Raw genomic sequence first — 22,496 nt, forward strand, 5'->3', positions numbered from 1 at the left:
TTGGTTTCACTGGACAACTCCTGTAACAACAAATGTTCATTTTTATCTGACCAATTACATGCTCATCATCTGCAAAAGTTAGAATTTTTCATCTCCGGACAATCTGAAAGAGTGTTCCTACAAAGTTCTTTTGTCCCTTGCCTGTTGTCATTGACAAAGAAGAGCAAGGTAGTAGTGATCAATATGGACAACAGTGTGGATGGCTGCATCGCAGAAAAACAATCTTTTAGTGGCTGTTCAGCCTTAAAGAGGTTGTCCACTACTTTATTGATGACCAACCTTAGGATAGATCATCAATATCTGATCAGTCTGGTTCCTACACCTGGCACCTCCGATCATCAGCTGTCATTGGCAGCACAGGGCCATAAGTACTCACTTGAGGAGCTGGATGTCTTTTCATCAACGCCGCTTCAGAATAATACACATCCGCCCTCTATTCAAATCAGTAGGAGGCGGATGTGCAATACCCAGCCGTGGCCACTCTCAGAAGACGTCCAGCTCCACTGCTAACACCGATAACAGCTCATCGACGGTGGGGACAGGTGTCGGACCCTGACCGATCAGACAATGACAATGCTAAAGTAGTGGACAACCTCTTTAAGGATTGAGCAAGGTGGCTTTAAACTTTGACGGATTCTTTGCTCCTCTTCTTCCTGAAGCCTGTGAGTGTATGTCATAGCCTCTTATGGTAAGGCTTAACTCTTTCACAGTTCCAGAACAGCTGTATTTTAGAGGCCATATTATGGCTTAAACAACCCGAACTACTGGTTTGTTTGTTTGTTTGTTTTTCAACCAAATTTTTTTTATAATGAAGTTCACTTTTGTTGCTAGTTAAGAAATCTTAATAAACTTCTTTTTAATTTATTTTTCATAAATGAATTTAATAAATAGCACACAGGACAGTAAAAAACTTTGTAATATACCGTATCTCATCAGAGATTGCTGCTTCTTTCTCTGCCAGAATTGATCCGTCATTATCAAAATTGTCAATTCTGAGGTAAAATTTGTATTCAGTAAAGACAGACTGTCCCATTACTGAGATAGCATTGTATCCATAGCAGCTGCCATCTGTCTCTGTAAAGGGACAGTCTGTCTTTACTGAATACAAATTTTACCTCAGAATTGAGAATTTTGATAATGACGGATCAATTGTGAAAGAGAAAGAAGCGGATTTCTCTGAAATTAAAAAGATATTTGACAAAGTGTCTTATTTTCATGTGTATTATTGATTAATGAAATAAAAAATAAAATGATGATTACTCTCTAAACATGGCCCTCCACCTAGACAGAAGTTGTCTGTGGTCCATTTGTTTCCCCAGGAGATAAGGCACCTTCACAGGTGACTGGCCACGGCTTTCTCATCTCTTCCTATGGAAAATGCATAAAAGATTGACCAAGAGTGTATGTGTATAGGTATTCGACAGAACAAGCGTTTAACCAGCTGCTCGATGTCAATGAAGAGGTTTCAGATTATTTTTTAATGATTTTAGACTTTGGCTGCCTGTTTTGTGTTGGTCATTTACACTTGAAGGCTTTTTTTGTTGTTGCTTGGGTAAGAAAATATTACCTCTCCTACCAAAAATAAGTCTCTGCCATCCCTGAAAATGACGTTTGCATTCTGATTAAGTTCAGCCTTAGATTCTGCTATTTGTGATACGTCATTTTGTGCTTAGTTTCATAGTTTGGTGAAGGACGTCTCTGATTTTTATGAATGGTTTCTTTTGAATTGGGAGCCTCTCAAGACTTTGTCTTTGGGTCAAGGACACTCCACACATTATTATCTTTGTGAGAGTCCAAGCTTACATTTCCTGCAGCGCAATATAATGAGCCTCATGTATCAATTTCTGTGTTACCAGTGAACATCACGTTTATGAGGGCAATAGACCAATTGTGAAAAGGCAACAAGTGGTGGTTTTATATCGCTACATGATTCATAAATGCGGCACCCATAGCAATCCTCATTATATCCCTTATGCAGGGGCGGCCGCACAGGGGCCCAGGAAGTAAGAGGGGCCATTTTTAATTACGAAGCAGGTGCAGAGCTACAAAGGGCCCATATATTGTTCTTGCACAGAGGTTCTTTTCTGTCTGTGTCTGTCAGTGGCCCTATGGATGCATATTGCCATATCAAAGGAATCCAAAAAAATATATGAATACCGTACCTCTGGATGCTTCTCCATATAGGATCGTACTTTTTACGACACTGTATCATGGAGGTTGTTTGCCTTAGGAGCTTAGCTCTGTAATGGTTTGATGTGCAGAAAGCCCTTTTGAGGTCGCAGTTGGACCATCTTTTAATGTAAGTACTCATGAGGAACAAATACGTGTTACACACACACAAACACACACACACACACACACACACACACACACACACACACACACACACACACACACACACACACACACACACACACACATATATACACACACACATATATACACACACACATACTGAGAAGGCACATAGTGCTGAAACATGTAGTCCCTTGCTGGAATGTTACCAATTGTTTGGAGTTCCTCACATATTTTTTATATGATTTGATGGATAAATAAAGAAGGAGGTTTTATAATTCTGGTGAACTTTCATCTTTTTGCTGGATCCCAATTCTCTTACATTCCTATTTGCTGGGGCATACTCCCTGCCTGGATCCGTGCAGAATATAAGGTGAACACCGACTATTGCATTAAGAGGAACTCCTTTATGGTGAGCTGGCTATATGTTTTTTACATTGTTTGAATATATATATATATATATATATATATATCTATATATATATATCTATCCACACACATACATATATACACACATACTGTATATACATATATACACGGATATACACACACACACATATAATATTTAACAATGACTGACAAACAGACACCAGCCCCACAGACTTCCCCCTTCCTGTAGCCTGAATTGCAGGATGCTGACATTCCTTCTTATACATACAGATGCCTTCTTGTTGACCTGTAGAGATTGTATGAGCAGCAGATGTGACCCTTCCATTGTTCCGGTTTCCAATTTTACACAAGGGCTCCCCATCCTCCATTATTCAGGAAGAGGTCCTAACGTAATGACATCTGCTCTCTGGAGGTCACTGGATCACTGATGATTTGGTCCAAAATAATAAAAAAAAATAGAGATTGGAATCCATGTTTAATTATTCAGGGAACTGTACCGACATTATAAAAATGGATTGGGTAAATGAGATCACATGGATTTTTAATCTGCAATATGTCAACTTCTGCAGTAGAAACTGGATTTGTTTGTGGCTTACCACGATTAACTTTAATTGGAAGCAAAAATCATACACCAAAATAAAATATATATATATTTTTTTGTGTCGTCACTTTATACTGCTCCTGTGGTAAGGCTTTCCATGCCCGGTATTATACTGGCCCCTTACAAAAGCATATATCAATGTACTGGCGACTTATCAAGGAATGGTGGAAGTCTCCACAGAGTGGTTTCAAGCTTTGATGATCGACGTAGGAAGTCAATCAGAGCTTCTTTACTCTCATTTTCATGAAACGATGATTGGGAGGGAGTTCATTCTGTTGTGTGATTGTTATTGTTTTATTCCTTCTTACTTTCATTGTTGGCGGCACATTTCCTATTAACACAAGTTGTGCTGTCAACCAATGATAACTCATTAACGATCGATGTTGACTCATATAATCATCGCCCAGAGTGATCTGGTAGTCTGGCCTTTAGACACCACTCTGTAGCTTTACTTGAATTTCTTGATTTAATGTGCAAAATTTTCTAGTATTATGTGCTATCCTTTGTGATGACAGAGGGTGTTGGGGACACGGGTGAGAATGCACCCCTTATACAGTGGGGAAAAAAAGTATTTAGTCAGTCAGCAATAGTGCAAGTTCCACCACTTAAAAAGATGAGAGGCGTCTGTAATTTACATCATAGGTAGACCTCAACTATGGGAGACAAACTGAGAAAAAAAAATCCAGAAAATCACATTGTCTGTTTTTTTTTTTTTCATTTTATTTGCATATTATGGTGGAAAATAAGTATTTGGTCAGAAACAAGCAATCAAGATTTCTGGCTCTCACAGACCTGTAACTTCTTCTTTAAGAGTCTCCTCTTTCCTCCACTCATTACCTGTAGTAATGGCACCTGTTTAAACTTGTTATCAGTATAAAAAGACACCTGTGCACACCCTCAAACAGTCTGACTCCAAACTCCACTATGCTGAAGACCAAAGAGCTGTCAAAGGACACCAGAAACAAAATTGTAGCCCTGCACCAGGCTGGGAAGACTGAATCTGCAATAGCCAACCAGCTTGGAGTAAAGAAATCAACTGTGGGAGCAATAATTAGAAAATGGAAGACATACAAGACCACTGATAATCTCCCTCGATCTGGTGCTCCACGCAAAATCCCACCCCGTGGGGGCCGGAAAGATCACAAGAACGGTGAGCAAAAATCCCAGAACCACGCGGGGGGACCTAGTGAATGAACTGCAGAGAGCTGGGACCAATGTAACAAGGCCTACCATAAGTAACACACTACGCCACCATGGACTCAGATCCTGCAATGCCAGACGTGTCCCACTGCTTAAGCCTGTACATGTCCGGGCCCGTCTGAAGTTTGCTAGAGAGCATTTGGATGATCCAGAGGAGTTTTGGGAGAATGTCCTATGGTCTCATGAAACCAAACTGGAACTGTTTGGTAGAAACACAACTTGTCGTGTTTGGAGGAAAAAGAATACTGAGTTGCATCCATCAAACACCATACCTACTGTAAAGCATGGTGGTGGAAACATCATGCTTTGGGGCTGTTTCTCTGCAAAGGGGCCAGGACGACTGATCCGGGTACATGAAAGAATGAATGGGGCCATGTATCGTGAGATTTTGAGTGCAAACCTCCTTCCATCAGCAAGGGCATTGAAGATGAAACGTGGCTGGGTCTTTCAACATGACAATGATCCAAAGCACACCACCAGGGCAACGAAGGAGTGGCTTCGTAAGAAGCATTTCAAGGTCCTGGAGTGGCCTAGCCAGTCTCCAGATCTCAACCCTATAGAAAACCTTTGGAGGGAGTTGAAAGTCCGTGTTGCCAAGCGAAAAGCCAAAACAATCACTGCTCTAGAGGAGATCTGCATGGAGGAATGGGCCAACATACCAACAACAGTGTGTGGCAACCTTGTGAAGACTTACAGAAAACGTTTGACCTCTGTCATTGCCAACAAAGGATATATCACAAGGTATTGAGATGAAATTTTGTTTCTGACCAAATACTTATTTTCCACCATAATATGCAAATAAAATGAAAAAAAACAGACAATGTGATTTTCTGGATTTTTTTTTCTCAGTTTGTCTCCCATAGTTGAGGTCTACCTATGATGTAAATTACAGACGCCTCTCATCTTTTTAAGTGGTGGAACTTGCACTATTGCTGACTGACTAAATACTTTTTTTCCCCACTGTAAGTACCTATTTTCAGATCCTGGGATTTATCAAGATCTTCTCTGTTCCTCTGAGCTTGGTATTTTGTTATTTTTCTTGTTCTACAGTAGTAATCTTAAATCCTCATCTTTGACAAGGAAAGACGGGCTTGATCACCTACTCACTGTCAGTCATTGCCTGATCGCGCGTCTGACAGATGCACTTCACATCTTCACCAGTTAAACACTATGTGCAGGAGTCGCCTGTAGGTTTCACACATCAGCTCTTCAAAGCGTGCAGTCTGTATGACAAGGCTATTGTACCCCATAATCTCTACCATCTCCAACTTTCGTGTTGTTCGTCTTGTCTCTACATTACTTATTGCAATTGACGTAACTAGATTCAAAGAGCTCTGATGACTTTCTAGTGAATTAATGACTAGGATACACAAAAAGATATATTAAAAAAAAGTTTCATCACAATGGGGAACCTTACAGAATTGGAATCTGACACAATAGATTCTACCAGTTGGGTTATTTCCAGTTGTATTTGTTTCAATATTTTAAAGTCTTAGGCTATATTATGGCTTTCGAATGAAATATTTGATCAGATCCCTTCAATGGTACGCTAGGAGACATTGTCCAGAAGAAAAGTTTTTGAAAAAGTTTGCCTTGGTTGCGATCCCATTACTGACACTCAATATGCTTCTCATACTTAGACGTGATAACATTGGCAATAAAGCCTTAATTAGATCCTTTTCTGTATTAACTTGAATGATCATACACATTTATAGATCCAAAGTTTCCAAGAAAGAGACTATTCCCATTTTAAAGTATTCAACCGTACCTACCATAAAGGTGCGGGAAGGGACATCTGTTGGCTTATAGAGGGAGGAAGACACATTTTTGTGCCAAATAAGTGGGAAGCAGGAAATGTTAGCGCCATATGTTTGGAAGAAAATTTTGTTTCTTCCAGTTTCATCACAAATCTTGGTACATTTAATTTTGAGGGCAGTATAGGTGAGACTAACGTAACGTATATGGGTGAAATTAACGTCACTGAAACAATTGGATCCTTATACTAACTATTCTAACCTTAGAATAAGAATGGTGGGGTTTGTTTGGAGAGTGACTTTTTGATCACCTGTTGTAGGCTACATTGGTCTGCTTTGTTTGGGGGTCAATGGCCATGTTTGACCATGAGTTTGAATTTTCTGTAATCTGTGCAATTACTGTTGCATAATCTTCAAAGAACAGCAGAGTTTATGGGGTGACTTTAGGTTTTAGCATTCCTTGAACTGGTGAAAAGAAAGGTCTATGGGGTGACGTGGTCCTTTTTTTTTTTTTTCTTTTTTTTCCTTCTCCTTAAGACTATATGGAACATTTACTTTTAGGAGGTTAAGTAGTGATACAGCTAAACCAGAAAACTTCCAATACGTCTTAGGGGTCTTTCACACATCCTGATATTTTCAGTACCGTGAAAAACAGTACCAGAGATATCAGTGTGTGTAATACTTGTGGCAACCGTGTGCCGCATCAGTGCTACACATACCTGCACGTGGGAAGCAGCAGTACTGTTTGCAAATGATCCCAAGTGCTGGATGCTGAAGACAGCTCTCATAATCCTTCCCTGCTGGCGATGCGATCAGCTGATAACACCCATATCACTGAAGCCATGGTCTCCTGTAATAAAATAATAATCAAAAAAATAGTTTTCAACCTGGACGGTGCCAAGATGCGAGAACCACTGATAAATGAGCTGGTGATCTGCGGTGAACTCACTGACGTTTTCTCAAGGTGCTGAGGTCACTGCAGTTCAGCCCGGCTGGGAATACAGCCTTAGTGACCCACGGGAACCTTGATGACATCACTGATCCTGCGCTCACAGCAGCTCATTTATCAGTGGTTCTCAGACTGGACGGTCTCATTTGGCACCGTCCAGGTTGAAAACTATTTATCCTCAGACATAGATTACGGCATGGTGCAGAACAACGGACAGATGAGGGACATTTGTTGTTTTTAATTTTTGTTTTATTACAGGAGACGAGGGCTTCAATGGAATGGGTGTTAGGTGAGTATAACTGTGTTTGCTGTTTTGAAAGAAAAAAGGAAAGGATTTTTTTATTTCAAATAAAAAACTTTATTCTTGCTGTATGTTTATTTACACTACAACTATAGGATTAGTAATGTTGAGGCACCTCTATAATCCGTGGGCTCGATATTGTCAATACAAAGGTGACATCAACCCTGCAAATATGAACCTCACTTGCCTCCGCCACAGGGCATGTGGGAAGAGCCGGTTAAAGCGCCAGAATTGGCGCATCTAATTGATGTGACTCTTCTGGGTGGCTGCAGGCTGCTATTTTTAGGCTGGAGGGCAATATCAATGGTCCCTTACCAGATTGAGAATACCACCCCCCAGCTGTCTGCTTTAGCAAGGTGGTTGTCAAAATTGGGGGACTCAACACACTTTTTAAAAATTATTTATTTAAATAATTAAAAATATGGTGTGGAGACCCCCCTATTCTTGATAACTAGCCTTGGTAAAACTGACAGTTGAAGGGTGCAGCCCGCAGCTGTTAGCTTTGCCTGGCTGGTTATCAAAAAAACAGGGGAGCTCATAGCGCTTTTTAAAATTTATAGCACAGGCGGCGGCTGATAAGTACTCCCATCAGCCTTCGCCTGCTCTCATTGTTTTTAGTGGCAGCAGGTGTAGGCTGATGGGAGTAGTAGTCCCATCAGCTTCCATTGGGTGTCACTGTTGTCAGTTGAATATAATTCTCAACATTCTCCCCTGCTAGCCCTGATCACAAAATGCATTCTTGTTACAGTGGGGGCATACGGTTGCACCAGCGAGGCCCCATTGACCCTATTACTGTTCATAGTTTTGTGTGCTTTTTTTCGTACCAGTCTTTTACCAGTCGGCCCAAAATCAAATCCATATATGTGTGCATAAAGGATATATTGATCAGACTAAAGCCTGTAAAGCCCCCGTTACACACTGCGATATCGCTAGCAATATCGCTGTAAAGTCACCGATTTTGTGGCGTAGCAGCGATATTGCTAGCGATATCGCTACATTTGATACTTACCTCCGACCGGCTCCCCCGCTGGCTATCGCTGATCGCGCGAGAAGGTCCTGGACCATTTCTCGTCGTCAGCTTCCTGCGGCGCTTCCTGCTGTGACGACGAGTGACGCGTGGACGCGGGTGGGAGGACGTCAGGATCGCCGCGTCTGACAGGTAAGTAGCGACCCCTGCGATGTCACTGGTGAGATCTGCCTGTGTGGCAGATCACTAGCGACCACTTAGCGATGCACTAGCAATCCATATCGTTGTCGGGATCGCTGGTGCATCGCTATGTGTAATGGTACCCTAATGCTTAATGCCACCCAATTCTTAGACCTGAATACTAGATATATTTTTTACAAGACACTCTTATGCAAGCAGGATGGGTGGCCCTATTACAGAGTTCCAGCGGCCATGAAAGGAGTGAATTTATAGCTTATTTCTGGAAATGGGTCAAGGAGGAATAGTTCTTACGGGAGACCACTTGCATGTCTGCCTGGCCTGCTATACAGATTATACTACACGTAAGGCATAGGAATGATCTTTCTGTTTAGATAATGATCATTTGTGGACCCTTGTATTTAGCAGTGAGCTTTTGAGAGGGTCTGGCATTTATTATGGGAGGGAAGTAACAATCCTATTCATTTGGGAAAGCAGAATCTTGAAATTCTTTTCCTTTTGAACTATAAGTTATGGACTTGTGTTAATGGCACAACTGCATCCTCCTCATGTTAACAAATAATTTCTGTTATGAAATCCTGCCGAGAAATGTCAGGCACTATGGATTGCCATGTTTGGCCCTGGTTATGGACCCCCTCGCTGTGCCATCAGTGGGTTAATGGGTATAAAATCTAGGAGCAGACTGCCTGTTTGTTCCAGTGCTGGATCATTAGCTAGCGATCTCTGCTTATCTCTCTGTAAACGGGCTCATTAGTTCTGCTTAATCTGTGGGATTTAATGAGGCCCACGGGTGGGGGTAGGGGGTTTGGGGGGTGCTAGAGATGCACGTCACGGCTACAGGGGGATTAAATGGAAGGAACCCATGGTTTTGTGGGTCTCTCTTTTTAGAAGGGTTATCACCTTCAATGCTATGGTACATACTTGTATGTACTAAATTCCTTGTTACTTTTTTCATATAAAATTATTTTTGGAATTCCCCTTCTGATTAAGGGTTAACCGTTGAGAGCCAAGATTTAAATGTGAACGCTGCTTTATTGCTTCTGGAGATTAGCTATCCAAATCCTTGTCCTCCACAATTCCATCAGTTCTTTCTGGCTTCTAGGGGGGAAAAGCAGTCACTTAATTCCATGTATCACAGCGATGACTCATAGTATGTCCTCTGATTTCTTACGGATTCCTTAAGGTATAGAGTAGATAGCCTGGAGGTGGAGATTTAGCCTAAAGTATTGAGACATGACACAACTGCACAGAAAAAAAAACAAACTAGCTGACAATTTTGAACTGTGAGTGTATGTGAAAAAATTATACTTCTACATAGTGTATGTGCATATAAATATAATAGGAATAATATACCATTATGTATATAGTATGTGCTGAGCATATTCATTGAGGTTATTTCTACAGACATTGATTTCATATCTCTTGCACTCACTAGTCCTGGTACTGCTTGTACCCTCTTGTCACTACAATTACCGTAATTAGTAGTAGTTGTATCAGCGGTCAGTTCCACTTTCTCTGAATTGTGGACCTATTATAATCAATGGCCTGCCACCCATCAGCTTTGGATACTCTTCTGTCACTTGTGTTTTATTTTAATGGCCTTCAGCTTGTTCTTGCGCCATGGCGACTTGATGGATGAACGATCTGTAGGAAGATCGATTTTGTGCAAGCCTAGATAAGTCCACCAGGGTCTTCGCCGCCATCTTGATAGGCGGTGAACCCAACCCAAGCCGTTGGGTTGCAAGTCTTCCTCCTCGCATTGTTCCTTCTATTCTTCAGACCATGATGTTCTTCTCCAGTGATTGCTCTCTTTTTATGATGTGTCCAAAGTAGGCAAGTCGTAGCTTGGCGATCCTTGCTTCAAGAGACCTATTTGGCGTGATTTGTTCCAAACTTGATTTGTTTGTTGTTCTTGCCATCCATGGTATTGATAACGTCCTTCACCAGCACCACACTTAAAAGGCGTCGATTCTTCTTCTGTTTTACTTCTTTACCGTCTAGGTTTCACCTCTGGCACTACTAACCCTTGTTCTACCAATCGGATAGTTAGACTCCTGATTATCACGCATTTGTTCTAGGATTTTAGGCAAGCTCTGTGATCTACGCAGAGGTCGTTGTGCAAGGAGGAGGAGGAGCTGTGGCCAAGACTTCTTAACAATAATACATCCTCTTCCATCTACATATGTGTGAAGATGCATTTACACCAGCCATTTTGCAGTGGTAAATGACCAATATGTCTGTGGGTTGGCGGTCATTTATTAGCCTGTTCAGGCAGGCAGACTGCCCTTCAGACATGCAGTAATACTGTAGATCGCTCTGTATGCATGAGCGGCTGCTGTTCTCGGCAGTACAGGTCCTTTTTACGCAGGACAGTGAGTTGTCGACAAGTATGATCTTTTAAGCAAACCAAAATATCATTTCACCTACGAAAGAGCGTATTTCTCATCGATAGTAATCAGAAGCCTATTTACACCACAGAATCACTCATCCACTCATAATCGTGCAGTGTAAATGCACCTTAGCTTTTAATTGTCTGTGAAGATGAGTAGTGGCAAGCAGTGCAGCACTTACAGACACTTTGCTATGGAGCTTGCAAATATTGCTTTGAAGCTGACCTAATCGCTTCACTTTTTTGCCTTTACTTGCAGCATTGGAGAGCGAACAGTTCGGGCCACCTTACATCCCCTTCATAAACGGGATGCAGAAGAGCAATTGCTTCTGAAACTGCATCATGACAGTAGCCTTATACAGTATGTGAATCAAAACATTAACTAGCATTGACACGAGTTTGCTAGTCAGCTGATACTACAGTTTTAAAAGGATTGCCCTATAATAAACAATTCTTTATTAATTTCCCCAGTGTGCAGCATAAATTACAATTTAAACTTACCTCCCCGGACCGGCACGGCACCTCCACACAGCACTGTGGTCCTGCCAGTCTCTTGATATATACAATGCCACGTTTGATCGCTGTAGTCAATCAGAATCCGCTGAATGGCTGCAGCCTTCACATTTACATCTAATCGTTCCAGGATGTGAGGATACATTTTGTTTAATTAAATTAGTAGGCAACCCCTTTAATTTTCATGTGTATGTCTATGATGTATATGTATTTATATATAATTATATAGCTTGCATATGTCTATGATGTCTATGTGTTTATATATAATAATATAACTTTCTAATGGATATTTTCATTCCTTCAGTTATATTCCCTTTATGTATTATGGGAAGAGCCAAGGCAGACAGACTAGTTATGAATAATGAATGCTCATTGTCATCTCAATATCCAAATGGTCTTATCATATACATGCCTAATAGAAGTATAGGGTGTAATTAGATGGACTGCAGTATTAAGTTTCTTAACGAGACATGCAAACCCAAAGGCTATTGTTTTGCTGTAAAGCCCTATTGAAATAGTATTGTAGTATACACTTAGAATACTAAAGACTGGTAATAAGAAACGGATCAGTCACCAGAAGTGTCACGTAACTGTAGTTTGAAATCCCAGGGCTGGAGGCTCCTTCCCCATCCCTAAATCTAGGGGGCGCCCTACCTATCCTTGCTCTCCAGATTACTTCTAATGGTGAAGATGCCGGGGCCACGTACATTGCTGAGCTCCTGAATCAGCCCTTATCTGTCCCCTCCCCCACCCAGGGAAGTGAGGAGTAGTTATATATAAGAATAAACCAGGCTACCAAAGAAAGTCATACACGGATAAATAAAAAATACCAATCATACAAATATGCACTCACAAACAACATAGTAGAACACCGAGAAGTAAAATGAAGGAACAACCAAATAGGATAGGATGAGGATATGCCCTTAGACAGACCACCAAGCAACAGTCTTTAGAAAAACACTTCAAACACCCCCAACTCCACACCAGGCAGTATAAAACTAACACTGGCAATCCAGATTGTCAGAGGTAAGTAAATATAGCAGAGGGGAGTGGCCAGCACTGAACAGCTGAGATCATCGCAGTAGGAAAGCTTCAGAGACTCTCAACTGAACAGATTTAATCTCTGAACTGCTAGCACGAATTCCATTTTTTAATATGATGGTGAAGTGCTTCTAATCAGTGCAGCAGTATGTGGAATCAGACACCGAGGTCTTCTGGCCCCTCTATGTCGCGTTAAACCCTTGACGCAGGAGTTTGCTGTTTTGGGGAAGCCAGAAAAGTTTAAAAAAGCTACAAAGGCTCTATTTATCCATTTGATAACTATACAGGTGATGTTACCCAAATATGGTGCTTCATTGTATTTCTATAGGATTGGGATACTGTCTCTTTAAAAACTACATGCAAATATATGCATATTTTTATTCAGATTGAAGAGGCGGAAAAGAATGCCCGAAAATATCTGATTAACCTAAATGGAAAAATCTGGTAGTTACGGTAAATTACAACATAAGTAAAACTACTGCAAAATACCCAAAGGCTGATTTGGGAAAGGCTTTCCTGTTTATACTTCACAGAGTCCAATCCTGTTCTTGGCAGTAAATCTGGCTTTATCTCAGCGCCATATTACAACAGATTGAATATAGTCCATAGTCTGACTATAAATTTACATGGCTTGAGTTATGTTGTGAACGCTGGGCCTTTAAAGAAAAGGACTCATCTAGATTTTATTTTTATAATTAAAACTCTTTTTTTCCTATTAGTTTTTATTTCCTGTGTATGGGTGTATTTATCAATACACATACAGGTATATAGACACAGTATATACATTTTTTTATTTCCTAGTAAATATAATACCCAAACCGATTTTCCTTAAAAAAGGAATGGGTAACACTGTACAAGATGAATAGACCAGATGAATTTAATGTATGTAGTTTAATTACTACTGGATCAGTATGTCTATTTTTTATTTTCTGTATATGATTGGGAACCGTTCATAAAATGTATGAACCAGTTTCCTGAAGTGTTCATCGACTTCAATGGGAGAGTATTCCAGGCATGCTCTGTGAACTGTGCAGAGGTAATCGTGCAGGGAGGGAGGAAAGGGAGCTGTGACATTCACCTAATGTACATAGAGGATTCTATGTCGTCTTTACTTTTTATGATATTCCTACCTGTGATGATACTGAAACATGACCTCTAGGGAACATGGAAAATGGATATCTATTATGAGGTTCAGTGCCCAGAATGAAAGTGACTTGGAAAATTAGAAAAAAAAAAAGAGAATCACCAAACAATATGTTTAACTTAAAAGCTTGTTTGACATAATAGGGGATTTTTTTATGACGTATTTTCTTTTCTTTTCTTTCTAGGATGGATCTCGTCAAAAGCAAAAGAAGACTGTATCATTCAGCACAATGCCCAACAACCGCAAAATCAACAGTACCGCAGCTTGCATCGCCTTCATGTTAGAAGGTTGCGAAATGAAGAAAGTGCGTTCCAACTCCAGGATGTACAATCGATTTTTTTTGTTAGATCCAGATATGCGTTTTTTGCGATGGGAGCCGTCAAAAAAAGATTCAGAGAAAGCCAAGCTGGAGATCAAATTGATTCGTGAAGTTCGGGTTGGAAAGAAAACTCCAGTTCTGCGAAGTAATGGCTTGAGTGATCAGTTTCCAGAGGAATGTGCCTTTTCTATAATTTATGGGGAAAACTATGAATCTTTAGATTTTGTTGCCAGCAGTGCTGATATTGTAAATACTTGGGTTATGGGACTCAGGTATTTGGTTTCTTACGGAAAGCACACTCCAGATGTCCTAGGAGCCAATCAAATAAGTTCAAGGACTCTGTGGATCTCCTCTCTTTTTGAGATAGCAGATATAGAGAAAAGAGGACAGATTCCTTTGTCAAGAGCCATTCAACTTATCAAGGGGCTTAACCCAGGTATGAAGACCTCAACGGTGGAGTTAAAGTTTAAGGAGCTGCAGAAAGTCAGTGAAAAATTTGGTGGCAACATTACTTGTGATGTGTTTGTAGAAGCATATTGCGAACTGTGTACCCGGCCAGAGGTCTTCTTTTTATTAGTGCAATTTTCTAGCAATAAAGAATATTTGGACTTAAAAGATCTTATGATCTTTATGGAGGTAGAACAAGGCATGGAAGAAGTCAACGAGAATTCGTCTCTCGAAATCATCCATAAATATGAACCTTCCAAAGAAGGGCGTGAAAGGGGTTACCTTACAATTGATGGTTTCACTCGTTATCTTCTTTCTTCAGACTGTAATATTTTTGATCCTCATCATAAAGTGGTTTGTCAAGACATGATGAGACCATTATCTCACTACTACATCAATTCTGCTCATAGTGCATGCCAAATGGAAGACCACTACTGGGGCACTTCAGATATAAGTGGGTATATACATGCCCTTAGATTGGGATGCCGCAGCATTGAACTTGTTGTCTGGGATGGCCCGGACAATGAGCCTCTTATATACCTTGGACTGTCTGTGGTATCACAGGTAGCTTTTCGGAGTGTTGTAAGTGTCATAGACAAGTATGCATTTGAGGCATCAGAATACCCCTTAATTCTTTGCTTAGTAGTTCATTGCTCCGTTCGGCAACAGCGCATCATGGCACAGTGCTTAAAGAAGATCCTCGGGGACAAACTTTACAGTGAGCTGCCTTGTATTGATGAAAACTACATGCCTTCTCCAGAACATCTGAAAGGAAAGATCTTAATAAAAGGTAAAAAGCTACCTTCAGATAACTCTGATTCCGAGGGAGATGTAACTGATGAAGATGAAGGGATGGAGATAGCTAGGAGACTGGGACATGATGGCAGAGACCATGTCAATGGAACTGGCTCCAGAAGATTGCGCCTTTGTAAGGAACTTTCAGACCAAGTTAACTTGTGCCAATCTGTTAGGTTTAAGGACTTTGAAAGTTCCAAAAGGAGCCAAAAATACTGGCAAGTGTGCTCTTTTAATGAAGTCACTGCTAGTCGTTTTGCCAATGAATATCCTGAAGAATTTGTGAAATATAACAAAAAATTCCTTTCACGGGTCTACCCAAGCTCAATGAGAATTGATTCTAGCAATATGAATCCCCAAGATTTCTGGAAATGTGGTTGTCAGATTGTGGCTATGAACTATCAAACCCCAGGACTTATGATGGACCTCAATACTGGATGGTTCCGCCAGAATGGGAACTGTGGCTATGTCCTCCGCCCCTCAATAATGAGGGATGAAGTATCGTATTTTAGTGCAAATGCAAAGGATTCCTTACCTGGTGTCTCAGCACAACTCCTTCATCTCAAAATCATTAGTGGCCAGAACCTTCCGAAACCCAAAGGGTCAGGAGCCAAAGGAGATGTAGTGGAGCCATATGTGTATGTTGAGATACATGGAATACCTGCTGATTGTGCAGAACATCGAACAAAGACGGTAACCCAAAATGGAGACAATCCCATATTTGATGAGAGCTTTGAATTTCACATAAATCTTCCGGAGTTGGCAATCCTGAGGTTTGTGGTTCTCGACGATGACTATATTGGAGATGAATTCATAGCACAATATACTATCCCTTTTGAGTGTTTGCAGACTGGCTTTAGACACGTCCCGTTACAGTCCCTGACGGGAGAATTTCTTCAGAACACCACACTGTTTGTACACATCGCAATTACCAACCGGCGAGGTGGTGGAAAGGCCCATAAAAGGGGACTTTCCGTGCGCAAGGGAAAAAAGGTCCGTGAATATACTTCAACAAAGACTACTGGCATTAAAGCAATAGATGAAGTATTCAGGACGGCCACTCAGGCTGTACGAGAGGCTACTGATCTTCGTGAAAACGTTCAGGTAACCTGCTCTCATCCTTATTTAGTTTACAAAGCTATTATCACCTTGTTTATGGGTAGAATTAGGACTTCCATGGCTCTTTGTACATCACAATAGAATTTTGCTTTCAAACATGTTTTCAGCACTATATTCACGTATTCTCCTTGTACTACTTTTCTTCCTTTGCTCCTCTCCAACCTTTTAATTAAACATAAGTCGAATGGGTATTAACATCTTGCTGTGCTCTCTATGAGCCTAAAACACAGTTTCTGAAATACTCTGCTGTAATTAAAACACGCTAACACTGGATTATTCGGCTAGTGAAGCCCAATGCTGTCCTAACATAACCTTTCCTGCAGCAACCAGGTTATTCTAAGGGACACAGATAATAAATCAGATTGTCCCTCTATTGTGTCAGATGGCACTGCTCACTTAAAGGGAATCTGTCAGTAGGCTCTAACCCACATAAGGTGTCTATATGGGCATGTAGGTCATAGATAGTTGAATAAAATGATACCTTGATATCTGCAATCCGATGTTTTATTCAAGAGAAATCCATTTTTTTCTTAATATTTAAGTGAAATGTTAAGATCTATGGACCAGACTTGGATCTTCTTGAGGATCTTCCTCCAGTGCTTATTTTAAATGAAAGGTGGCATCTCCAAAAATCTCAGGGAGATCAGTGTCCGGTAATTAACTTCTCGTTTACATATTAATAACGACATGGATTTTTCTGGAATAAGACATCAGATATTATGATATAATTTTATTAAACTCTATGTCCTGCTTGTCAATATAGAGGGCTTAGGAGTGTTCACCCTACTGACAGGTGCCCTTTAAATGAGGCAGTTCCTGCACAGCTGGGTGTCCGGTGGAAACTGTGCAATGAAGACTTACACCAGCACTGTGTCCCCTGCATTTTCAAGATTGGGGTTCAAAGAGGTCAATAGATAGTGGTGTTCAACTAAAGGTGAATGGTCGAGATTTTTAAATTTTGATCAGTGGATAGTCACAGTGCTGCTCTCCCTCCTCTTTGCTTTGTAACAGATAATGTAATTAGTGACTGGGAGGGGGTCAGATGTAGTTAGCTCTGCAGGGCTCTATCACACATCCTGATAGTTTCAGTATCGGAAAAAACAGTACCAGAGATATCAGTGCCCGTGTGTGGAATACGTGTGCCGCATCAGTACGACATGCATCGGCGCCTGGGAATCACTGGTACAATTCATGCTGTTCCCCGGCGCCGGGTGCTGAAGACCGATCTCATCATTCTCCCCTGCTCACACCTCCTATTTCATGCTTTTTGTTGATTTTTATTTTTTGAGTAACTTTTTAACAATAACATTCACATATTGGGGCTTCCAACTCCAGTAGCGGTCAAAGCTCAGTATTTTCCTCAAGAATTTAATTTAAGTCTAATTTGTATGGCAGATCCTGGCTCTTCAGTGACAAATAATGTCAGGGCAGAGAAGGATCCGATCTGCTGAATTTCAGTAGCCAGTCTTTTGTTTTTCATGACGTAAACCGCTACCGGAGGAGTCTGTCAGCAGATCTCTCATAGAGATCACAGGAGCACTAGCATTCCTGTGTATGGGAGAGATTGCTGCAAAGCCTACAATTACGTATTGTGCATGGGGGTCTTTAAAGGATTGAACCTATTGATACAATCTCAGAGGGAAAAAATTACATTGTAAACCTATCAGACATTTGAAATATAGATAAAGCACGCAGAAAATGAAATGTGGACAATGGTCGACTCGACCATCAAAATCGCTTTATCTTTGATATACTAATCTCTTGGTAAATGAGTGCAAGATTTAAGGGGTTGTCAGGTGCTGCTCACTTCTATGGTGGTGACAATACGATCTCGCATATCTGCCGGGACATGTGCACCATATACTATAATGAAATAGGACTCCCGACACCATAGCTGCCGATCGTGGACACGTCTTGGCGGTTAAGAGGGGTTGAAACATCATCAGCACCGCTCACCTCCTATATGGAAATGAGCTGTGCAGGACAGCCTCTTTATTTTGGTAACTTCATTAATAAAATATCTCCATTCACTTACATGACCGAGATACATTTATGTGGAAATCAAGGATAAAATTGGTACTTGTGGTTGGTGCATTGTTAAAGTAGATAACTTCATTTCCGCTGTCTCTGTTACAGAATGCGTTAGTATCTTTCAAAGAGCTTTGTGGCCTGACACCAGCGGCGAACATGAAGCAGTGCATACTCACTCTATCGGCATGGCTTCTCAACAGCGATAGTCCTCTCACTGTGACCCTCAACCTACGCTCCCAGTATCCACTCCTGGAGGCACAAGGACCAGTACCTGACCTCTTAAAAAAAGTTTTCACCTCATATGAAGCGGTAAGTGTACAAAAGTAGAGACAAAGGTAACGATTAGGATAAGAATAAGCTGTTGGGAAGCTTCACTGATACACCATTCACTGCTGTTTAGCATGTTAAAGTGCATTATCCGGTTGTCCATGTGCCTAAGTGCCTGTAGTTTGGCTAAAAATTATTTTTGCTATTCGGTTTCATTAAAAATGTTGCACCGTTTGGCTTTTCTAGGCTCTTTGGTTCCCTGCCCATTCAACTTTGATGTGGTCATAAATCGGCTGAGAAGAGCTCTGTAAAAGACAGATAAATGAATTACAAACTCTCCTATTGGAATATCAGAATGAGCTCACTGACAGAATCTGTGTACTTATTCTGTATCCAGCAATAAGAAGTGTAACACATTTTATAGAAAGCAAACATAGCAGAATTTGTATTGAAACCCAATTACAAATTGTTATTTTTTTAACCAAAAATGTATGCATGTAAGTAATAAAAAAAAAATATCCCCAAAGGTGGACAACCACTTTAAGTTCCATGGTTGAAATTACTGAGTTATAGATGTTTCGTGATTGGTAGATGTCTACGAGACTGCCATGCGATCAGGACTGTGCAGCGTTATATGGAGAGTTCCTGTGGCTGTGAACTACGAAGCTATGGGCACTTTCTGTTTCACCACCTGGTCCTATAAGAGCTTGAGGGGAAGAATCCCTTGATCATACAGCATTCAAAGAGTATGCTGCTATTACCTGAAAAAAGTACAACACATTGTTAAAACTAGGAGGTTGTCATGTGAATGAGGCATTCAGGTGCCCCTACACCGGAGATAGCGGCCGTACAAATGCTTTTTCAGTTCACCACTATCTTTCCTGACTCCCGATACACATTCTCACTCAACTTCACCGGCAGGGTCCTGCTGTGGGGAAGCTTTTCTTCAGAAGGGACGGGGAAGCTGGTCAGCGTTGATGGGAAGATGGGTGGTGCTAAATGCAGGGCAATCCTGGAGTCGGACTTGAGATGGAGGTGTAAGTTCACCTTCCAGAAGGACAACCACCCTAAACATACTGCCAGATCTACTACGGATGGTTTAGATGAAAGCATCTTCATGTGTGTAAATGGCCCAGTCACAGTCCAGACCTAAAGCCCATTCAGAACCTGTAGTAAGACTTGACTGCAGTTCACAGACGCCTCCGTCTGAGCTAGACTGCGCAGAGGAATGGGCAAAAATGTCAGCCACTAATTGTGCAAAGCTGGTAGACACAGACCCAAAAAGACTTGCAGCAGTAATTGCAGAGAAAGGTGGTCCTACAAAGTATCAGACTACAGGGGGCTGAATACAAATGCACATCACAACTTTCAGATTTATATATTTTTAAAATAATTAGAAAATCACGTAACATTTCCCTTACATTTCACAAATACTAAGTTGCTAGTGTTGGTATATCACATAAAATCCCAATAAAACACATCAAAGTTTATGGGTGGAAAAGTTCATGGGGTATGAAATCATTTTCATGTCACTGTACATTAGATGGTTGTCCGGTTCGGACAACTTTAGTATTTTTTGTGATAATAAAAAGATTAATAGACAAGATGGTATTGTAGTTGGCATTATTTTAAATACTTGGATTGGTAACAGTAATATTATCATTCTTAACCCTCTCTATCCCACTCCTCAACACATTTTTTGCAGGTATGTCTTTCATTCTCATATCTAACTCGTCTTCTTGGCAAATTGGAGTAGACTTGGTCGTGATTTCCCTAAGTCGGCTAGCTCTATCCCTATTGGCTTTACTAAATACTCACTTTCTCTCCAGGTTCTGGAAAGAGTCTTATCCCATTCACAACAATCTAGATGCAGGAAGGCCCTGAATTCAGGGGTTTTGGGAGCTATAATGTTACTTGGGTTCCTTTTAGTCTCATTCAGAAGATGCCTTCCTTCTAAACTCTGTGGCCACCATAGGGCTCATGAATGGATCGGAGGTCCATCTCCGTGACACATCGCCTATAATCTAGGACTTCATGTTTTCTTATCATTTATTAGCTCTACACCGCCCTCCCTCCTCTGTCACGCCATTCATTTCAGACAGATTATAGCGAAGGTCGTCCAGAACCTACGTGTGCAAGGCCTCTGAGTCAGCAGGAAGCATCGGGAACGCTCTACACCCACAGTACTCCCATTAGACGGAGCTGAGGGTCACGTATTGCCTGCACTGTGGTTGGCGTCAATACAATATGTAGACGCTTGTGTAAAAATAGAAGTCTGGCTGTGTGGGATTTACATCTATTCCTGTCACTTTTACCATTCATTCAGCGGTGATCAAGTAGACATGACTTCACAATAGCTGACCCGATGCCACTTTCGATGTTGGCTCAACAGATCAATGGTGCTGGGTACGGCACAGGTTCTTGTTCGATTATCAAAGGCAAGTAGTTTCCCATAATGCCTAGTGTGCTGGATTCTTCTATATTTGTGTGGATCAAAGCACTTGTGACGTTCTACCAATTGATTGAAAATCACTTCCGTGCATCTGAATGGGGCTATTTCTGCAGCATGTGTGTGGATTTCTGCAAGCCCTGTTCTGATGAATGGGAAGGTCAGTAAATGCCGTCTGTGAGTAATACCGTGCAGTGGTACACGGCTAAGTCTCTCTAATAATAATATCGGTGCACTGCAGAGCCACATAATCTCTATAAAAGTCTGATCAGCCAAGCCCACATAGTATAGGTACACCATAGTGCCACATCCATTATTTAGGGCAGGTTTTATCACCAGTTGTCAGACTCCGCCAGGTACCCAGAGTATAGAAATGAAGCACTTTATCACCACCAATGCTAATGCTTTCATGAGACCCAGCGGTCACACGATCGCCGTACATCCGCACAGCATAGCAGAGCTGCCAGTGACTTGCAATATTTCCCAGAGAACTTTTATTAGCCAAACAATTATATAAATAAAATATAATAAAGAAAATCTGAAAGCCTTCCAAAAAAAATACAAAAAAGTGATGATTTTTATTGTACAAACGTTACATGAAAAAAATAAACTGCACATAATAGGTATCCACAAGGCTGTAATAACCTAAAGAATAAAATCAACAGGTTATTTGGTATAAATCATGAACAGTATGAAGGAAAAAAAAAACACCCAAAGAAGTAGCAAATGCCTTTTTTTATCTACATTCGCCGAGGCCAGCACAAAAAAAAGGCGCAAAAATTGGTAAAAAATTGAAAAATTCAGTTTCTATTACCATTTCCTTGTAGAGTAATAAACTGCTGTTCCTGACTGTACTGTCTGTTCCCTTCAGTTCATACAGGCCAGCCGGACACTAATAGAGACTTCAGATGCGGTCTACAGCAAAATAATTCAAGTGCAAAAAACAGGTAAGAGGCGCTGTGTGGAGGACGGCTACTCCAAAGACCAATTTTCTGTGCTGAGAAGATTCTGTATCATCATGTATGATTTGGGACAGTGGCGCTCCATTATGTATCCTGCACATCTACTATCTCTGGAGTCTAGCGCCATTATGTTTTTTTTTTTTTGGTTTTCACTTATTTTTCTTTTTATTCTTTTTTTTTTTTTTTTTTTTTTGTTGCAAAGATTACACTCATCTCCTTCCCCATAATTTTAGACAAGGAACACTATGTTGATATGAAATCTCATGTACTTACTTATAATCATTGGCAATGTCTGAAATGATTCACTTTCCGTTTCTGAGCCCATGATGGTTATCATTGTCCTCATTGTTGGCTTCTCACGAAGG

At 40.8% G+C, this 22,496-nt stretch overlaps 1 protein-coding gene across 2 annotated transcripts in view; it reads left to right on the top strand.

The window, feature by feature from the left end:
- LOC141086376 (inactive phospholipase C-like protein 2) overlaps positions 1-22,496 on the top strand; it is a 106,578-nt gene that overhangs the window by 38,426 nt on the left and 45,656 nt on the right. For both annotated transcript variants that reach the window (XM_073572345.1, XM_073572347.1), the window contains 3 exons: positions 13,927-16,407; positions 18,559-18,762; positions 22,041-22,116. In XM_073572345.1, the coding sequence (XP_073428446.1) occupies positions 13,927-16,407; positions 18,559-18,762; positions 22,041-22,116 (2,761 nt within the window). The remainder of the gene's footprint in view (positions 1-13,926; positions 16,408-18,558; positions 18,763-22,040; positions 22,117-22,496) is intronic.

This window comes from Dendrobates tinctorius, unplaced genomic scaffold (assembly GCF_039654945.1).
Source record: "Dendrobates tinctorius isolate UK_male_01 unplaced genomic scaffold, ASM3965494v1 ptg000032l, whole genome shotgun sequence".
In the NCBI taxonomy this organism is placed as follows: domain Eukaryota; kingdom Metazoa; phylum Chordata; class Amphibia; order Anura; family Dendrobatidae; genus Dendrobates; species Dendrobates tinctorius.